Source organism: Ruditapes philippinarum, unplaced genomic scaffold (genome assembly GCF_026571515.1).
Source record: "Ruditapes philippinarum isolate M1 unplaced genomic scaffold, ASM2657151v2 ctg8302_1_1_1_1, whole genome shotgun sequence".
In the NCBI taxonomy this organism is placed as follows: Eukaryota; Metazoa; Mollusca; class Bivalvia; order Venerida; family Veneridae; genus Ruditapes; species Ruditapes philippinarum.
The window spans coordinates 24,676-32,397 of record NW_026861110.1 but is presented as its reverse complement, the minus strand read 5'-3'; the positions used below and the strand labels follow the sequence as shown (position 1 = coordinate 32,397).

Genomic DNA, 7,722 nt, shown 5'->3' with positions numbered 1-7,722 from the left:
TAATTTTGAATTCAGTAATTCACTGAATTATTTTAAATATGTATGTCAGCTGAGTTTTGTAAATCGTCAGTGTTTTCCTCCAATGTTTAAATTGTTCCCAAAATGCGGGGTTTTTTTTCTATCCGAAGACTTGACATATTTAATCAGGTTAGCAAAGTTGTTCACACTTATTCGTAATGTCTTTAGATAATTTACGGCACGTATTCATTGCATCTTTAGAGACATTTTATTATTAAAATATAGCTTTAATAATTTTATGTTAGCAAAATATTTTTGTTCTAATTACTCCAAAAGCTGAAGTTTCTATGAATGCGTATGCTTTTATTGTTCGTCATTTGTACAATCATGCCCCTAATGAAATAAATTACTTTTTCTGTGACTTTATTTTTCATTTTTTTTTCACTAAATTAACAATTACCAAGTTAATTCAATTTTAGCAAACTGGACCTAAAATTAAAAAATAGCATTAAAAAAATGTATTGAATCATACTCGTGGTTTTTTAAACATGAATTAACGTAAAGATTTTAATTATTTAGGAAAAAGTGGTACGACAGGATCTATATACATGTATATGTTTAAAATTATATTATTATTACGTATTACTACATGTACAAGTAATTTTGAAACGAAATTCATGTAAAGAGTTGTTATATTTGAAAGATTTTTTTCTGTCTATATACTTATAATACATGTTTATACAAGGTATCACTAAACATAATAGAAGGACAATGAAATGAAATTAAATAATTTTTTATTATTATTCCAAATTACAATTAAATATAACTTAATTTATGAAATATGAATCACAGATATATAGCTCCATGTATGAATGAACAAATCCAATTAATACACAACTTTTTATAACTTTTTCAACGCCCGCTTGCCATCCGTTAACGTATAAATATATATTATTTTTAAACATTTATTATCTCACCTGTCATTCTAACCGTCCACTTTTTTCCTTTTTAATTGTCGCGTCCGCTAAAGAGGAGTCCGCGTTTTAGACTGTGCCCGATATTATTTTGTATTCGCCAAGGGTTTTGTCCTTTTCTTCAAGATCACTAGAAGCTTACAGCGGCGGCCTATTCAAGAAAGAAATTTGATGAATAATAATTATTTCCTGAAGATCGTTGTATAGAACTAAAAAAATTGTTTATATTGCTGCGGAAAGAAAACATTTGTTTTCTACAAGTAAACTATCTCTTATGTTTGTAGTATATAATGAAGCCAAAGTCCTCTGGATTGCGTGCACGAAGAAGTTTATCTTTTGAAGAGCGACCGTATGCTGGAAAAACATTTTACCTTGATGTTAAATCAGCCTCAGCGAAATCAAAAATATCTCAACGTATTCAAAATCTAGGAGGACAAATTGAAGATTTTCTTTCAAAAGATTTGACATTATTGATAACTGATAAAAGTTCAACAAAACATTCTAAAGATGATTATTCACAGAAACAGACAACCAAAAATGTTCCGTTGAGTAGAGGTTTGTATATTTATTACCAAGTCAAGTCAAGTCAAATTTCCTTTATTACACACATTTCATGTTAACATGAATAAATGTGGTTAGTAATAAATACAATGTTAGTAGAGGCTCTTTAAACAAATGTACAATGTATAATTATATAATTTGAGTGGTAAAATAATTCGTAGAAAGAGTATTTATTCATATCATTTGCTGAACTGCAGTACGTTCAATTAACAATGTATCAAAACCACAAATTGTTAAAGTTCTTAGTAATATGTTACCACAAAAAAACCGTGGAGAGTCACGTAATTTGGACACTCTCTAAGGGTATAATTTCGTTTCATATTACCTTTCTTTTTATTTATCGACAAACGATGAGAATAGTTACAAAAAAGGAAAAGGGAAAAGAAATAATAATATAAACAACTGACAAGTGATGTACAATTATGTACGACATAATATTTTAAACCTTTACAATGACATTTCTAGACTCATACTTATAAGCTAAATGAAAAAAGTGTCATACTATTTAGACAAATATTATAACAAACAAACACTTTACAATGGGTAATAAAAGATTTATCTGTGAAATATTCGTGTAATAGTCTTGGAATGTAAGTAATTCTTGGAATGTAAGTAATCACATATGAGGTAAATTCTAATTTTAATTATCTTAAAATTATTGTTTTAACAAATTTACATAATTTCAAATATTTGCTCTTGTTTTCTGTATTAATTAGTTGATCTAGTTTGAATGTATTTGCACGTCTATAATAATAAGGTTTTAAAAATTTCTTTCTTTCATCATTAAGCAAAACACATTCAAATAAGTAATGAAATTCGTCGCCTATTTTATTGTTACAAGAAGTACATGTTCTTTGATTGATTGGTATTCGGGCCCAATTTCCGGTTTCTATTGGTAATCTATGGTTAATCTACCAAATACTGCGGACAAAAAAACACAACAATGACTTCCTTTGGAAGTTCCGATGTGTTCATTGCATTCGCCACATTTCTGTACATGTTTCCACAACTTGTGTGAAATGTTATTTAAAGCATTTTTTTTCTACTACTGTGAAGCATTAACTACTTTTTAAAAACAATTTTTTGTTACTAAAACTAGTAAAAGGGCATTTATGCAACAATGTAAACAGATACATTTACATCTACCTACATTACATTATACTGAGCTCTTCAAAATTGTTAACGATTACACTAAGCAGGCGCATTGTCTGCGAATAGCTGTTAAAAACAAATGTGTTAATAGCTTACGGTCTTCAGCGTACCCGTTTATATATATGACATGACGTGAACGCTGAAGATAACCCCGTAGGGAAAGTCCACCAATAATCGTGCCAGGAATCTGACACGCTCGTATTTATTAATCGAACATGCCACAAAGTAAAGTGAAGCATACCTTGATAAAACGATATATAATCTGTTGATAAGCCAAGGATGGACAAATAAAAATCTTATTAGGAACATAAACTACCTAATAGTTTCCGACAGGTAAAAATTTCGGCACTTGGCCGCCATATTGCCAAAATGTTTGACCACGTGATTACGAGATTGACCTTTATGAACCCATGTGCCTCCAATATTTTTATAGATTACTTTTTTTTAAGATGTTGAAAAAGGTTATTTACTGACTGTTATATTCAATAAAATCATATTTAAATACTAAAAAATTTATGAAAATAATAAAAACATTATCTTGAATAAAAATATCGAAATCATGTCAACAAAATGTTCTAAATATAGTACACAACTCTATTCAAATCTGTTCCCGCGAATGACGTCATACAAGTTCTCGCGTGGCACTTGAATGTCATGGCCGACTGTAGTCGGCGAAAATTGATGTTTTACAGTTAAATAGGCAATTTTAATGACGGTATTAATATTTTATTACATGAATTGGTATAGAACGATATTTAAATAATTGTTTTACCGTAAAATGCACAAGAATTGATCGGGTCAAGTGTATTTGCAAGTGAAAACAAGAATAAATCAACTTATGTTATTCTGGTTAGGTTTCGTAACGGGTCTAATCCAAAACTTTAATGCTGCATCTGATGAAAAACAAAAATGTTAAAAAGTGGCTTATAAAGTTTTGGAAGCCAGAACTAATGTGTTAAGTGCAAATTTATACTTAGGTATAAGATATAAAGCATGTTAAAAGAAGACTACAAGACTGAGAGTGAGATAAAAAGATAAAAGCAAAAAACTCACTTAAAACTGGTAGAAAGCATGCAGCTGCCCAGTAAAGAGATCTTAACTGGGACTAGCTTGTAACACAGGTAGGCCATTCCACAGGCAAATACTTCTGGGGAAAAATGAGTTAGTGAGATTGAGTCCTTGAGTATGGTGTTAGACTATTAGATAGTTCAGGTTTCTAGTGGCCTGGGTGTCAGATGGTGATGGTCGACCCTCACAAGATTGTATTGGATTTTGTAGAGTAGGGAAACTGTATCTGATGTTGCGCCTCTGCTCTAGAGTTTGCCAATTAAGATCACTTAACATTTTAGATACACTACTGGTGTAATTGTGGTCATTGTTTACAGATCTGGCAGCTGACCTTCAAACTTGTTCTATTTTGTAAACCAGACATTTCTGCCATGAATGCCAAACCGTGGAACAGTATTCTAACTGGGGCCTTACATTTAAGTTTTGTAGGCAGTTTCTTTGACCTCTTTGTTGGAAGTTTTGACATTTCTTTTTATAAATCTGAGTGAGATATTTGCTTTTGCTGTTATGTTATTCATATGATTGGTCCAAGATTGATCTTTTACTAATTGTTACACCTAAATATTGTGCAGCCTCAGTGGATTTTAGTTTTGACCATGTAAATTATAAGAGAATGCTACTGGATGTTTCTTGCGGTTGATACTAAGGACTTCACATTTATCTGGATTAAATTCCATGGAGTCGGACCAATCAGATTCCCAGTTTTCAAGACTGTTGAGATTTTTTTGGAGGGTTTGGGCATCTTGGGTTGATTTAATTGTTAGATATACTATTGTGTTATCTGCAAATTGTCTAACCTTGCCCAACACAACATTTCACACATGTGCTAAGTGTACTGACCTCCCTATTTTTGAAGGGCAATTCATGACAGGCCAACATCATGTAAAGGGTCAATTTGGCCCTATACCAACTCAGCATGAGTCAAATCTGCCCTCTATTTAAAACCTATAAACATAGCTTGTTTAGTAAATAAACTTTTTAAGGAGTAAATTGCTAAAAGTGTTCAGGGGTACGATCATTAACAAACAGAAATTGAAAAGTCGGCAGTGTATTGTTTGAAATTATCATTGTTAAGAAGTGATATCAAGACAATATGTTAACTATTGATCCATAAATAAAGTTTTAAGATTGAATTTATTGACAATAAATGTAATTGTATTTAACACCGTTTTTTCTTTAATACGACAAAATTTATGCTGTTTGAACGATATTTTTTCCAAAAAAAACAACATCAAAAGTAGGTAAAGACTTGCATATAAATTGTAAATTCTTCCTTTTTTTACAAATTCACATATAAGTTTGTACTTTCATCAATAAAACTTAAATCCTTCAGTAGAGGTCTATTACCGTGACAATTTTAAACAATGAAGGTTATGATGAAAATATATAAAAGTAATAAAAGTGATCATTACCAGTAATATATAATTATTGGCCGAATTGACCCGTCCCAAGTTGGTATAGGGCCGAGTTGACCCGGATTCCATACTGCCATACTTAAAGGCTATACAATCTTGGCTGATGTTCTGTAGCTCACTTGATTATCATAGACTAGCAGCAATAAATTAAGCAGGGATAATCAGAGAGGGGGATTCGGGCGAAAACTTCGCAGTGTAACTGTGTAAAATCTAATTTAGCTCTCCTGAGATATCAGAGAAGTGAAATTTGCCAAATCCTTTGATATCAAAAAAATAAAGTCCTAATTAATGTTTACTCAGCGATCTGATGTAGAAAGTCGGTGTCCAACTGACCCATATGCAGACTACTAATTATTATTAGCCAATCAGAGTGTCGCTGTATACTAAGCTTAAACCTGTATACGAAAGTATAAGTAATGCTTATAAATAGATCATTATCATATATTCAGAATATTCATATATATATTCAAGTTACATGCTCTTAAATGCCCTACAGTACATGTTGGTGATGAAGCTGGTAATCTGAGTATCAAACTCTTGACTATTTCACTCTTCAGAAAAAAGCCAAACTCACATTGTTGTAGCTGTAGCTACTCCATTGATCAGCTCAATTATCTTAGAAGATAAGATCATCAGTGCAATTTCTAAGTCTATTTGATATTAATTTTTTTTAAACAGACATATAGTAATAACATTTACTAATAAACTGTTGGAAAATCAACAGTGTATTGAATGTCATTATTAATATATAGTTGAAAGATGTACAGCCATAGATGCTGAATGCAATGCACCCATAGGATGGACTTCCTTTTCCCTAATTTTTGCAAAGAAGTCACTTCTTTCTAAAATTTCCCTCCAGGATGAGTCTGGTAATAAGGGAGTAATGCAAAATTTAAGTACATGTACTTATAATAGTTGAGCGCACTGTCTTACAGGCAGGTCTTGTTTATTTGAGATGTTTTATATAAAATTTCAAATAAAAAGTTTACATTAATTCAGTAATACTCAAAAAATATTTTCTCTTCAAGAATGGCCAAATCATATGTTAAGGGCAGATTGATATTTCATTGCAAAAATTAAACATAATGAAGTGTGTGAAAACGTTTTATTTACATGTACATGTATTGATAATAGAAAATGTGATAAAGTTTGCAAAATATGGCACACATCTGATGCCTGAGGTGTGTAAAATCCAATGCGTACCTGCAAAATTCCAAAAATCGTAAGCCCAACAGGGATTTGAATTCAAAATGACTGTGTGTTTTTTTTGTACAAAGCAAGTTTCAGTTCTTCAGAAATTGGTGTGTAATAATGCATTATCAGCAAATGTACATCCAGTATATTGGGTAATATGTTACGCAATTAATGAAATATGCATAATCTATATTTATCATCTTCGTTGATTGGTTAGCATAAATATATTGACAATATTTAATAAAGCAGTCAGCGAATTTAGCACCAGGTGGCCCATGGCCAGCGAAAATTAGTTCGGGCAAGTGTAAATTTTAAGAAAATTTAGTTAAATAATATATAGTAGAATAAATTGAAAACTTGAATTCTGGCCAGTAAATTCAAAATCTTAAATTCGTTGACTGTTATAGTATTATCATAAATGTTTGAAATAATTGTAAGAAGAGAATAATCACCCTTTTGAAATTGCAATTTTGATAATATTTGTTTTCATTTACTATATATTTTCTTTATTACTTGAGTGATTTTCTACAAACTTTAAATATTTTCACTCACATTCAAGGCCGATGTAAATCTGATTTTGACAATGTCCATTTTATCTTTACCTGTCCGTATATTTATAAAGTGAATTCTAGATAAATATTACTTGTCTGTATATGCTTTGGGACAACCTGGGCAATATGCACAATTGATTTTGCTAGCTCTGCATGTCAGTCATATCATTTTCTTATGTGACAAGGTTCATAAGTGTAGCGTAATTGTCTTGTAAATTATCTATCGATGGATTAAATATTTTATATGTTATATATTGCTGTGATGGAAAAAGAACGGGGATGAAAATAGCTACAATTGTAATACATGATTTGTTTCAATTTTGTATTTTAAATTTCAGGACAAGCTTTATTGCTCAAAGCATCAGCGAATCATAATTGTGATGCCAACAATAACAGCAATGGATTACTACAGAGTGCTGCCAAACTTGGTCTGCGGATTGAAACACCAGTTGCATTCCTGCGGGACAGCGCAAAACATCTGCAGAAGCTCAAAGCAGAAACTAGTAGAATGGATACCTCCATGAGTGGCATGTCCCCAATAACTTGGGATTCTGAAAAAGAAAACGGTCCTGTAATTAAAGTAGAAGATGAAGATGGTTTGTATAGACCTCTTTTTTAAACAGTTTGAAACATTTCCAAAGATATTTTTACAATGAGACTGGATCTCCATTTGATGCTGGTGTAGTATTGACTAAACCAAAAGAAAGTAATAACCAGTCAAAAAAGAAATCGGCTGGAGGAGTACTCAGGGGAGGCTACTGTGAATCATGTGACCATTGGTACAAATGGTAGTCTAAGAGAACATTTGAATAGTGAAAACATAAGGAATTTGTCTCAATTGCTGAGAAT

The 7,722-nt window shown here is 31.4% G+C and overlaps 1 protein-coding gene across 1 annotated transcript; it reads left to right on the top strand.

Annotated features, from left to right (window-relative positions):
• The first annotated feature begins 981 nt into the window (after positions 1-981).
• LOC132714547 (protein DBF4 homolog A-like) lies at positions 982-7,613 on the top strand. Its single transcript, XM_060697438.1, has 2 exons — positions 982-1,487; positions 7,212-7,613. Exons 1-2 carry the CDS (start codon positions 1,223-1,225, stop codon positions 7,490-7,492), a joined length of 546 nt encoding a protein of 181 aa, XP_060553421.1. The 5' UTR covers positions 982-1,222; the 3' UTR covers positions 7,493-7,613.
• Positions 7,614-7,722: the final 109 nt, after the last annotated feature.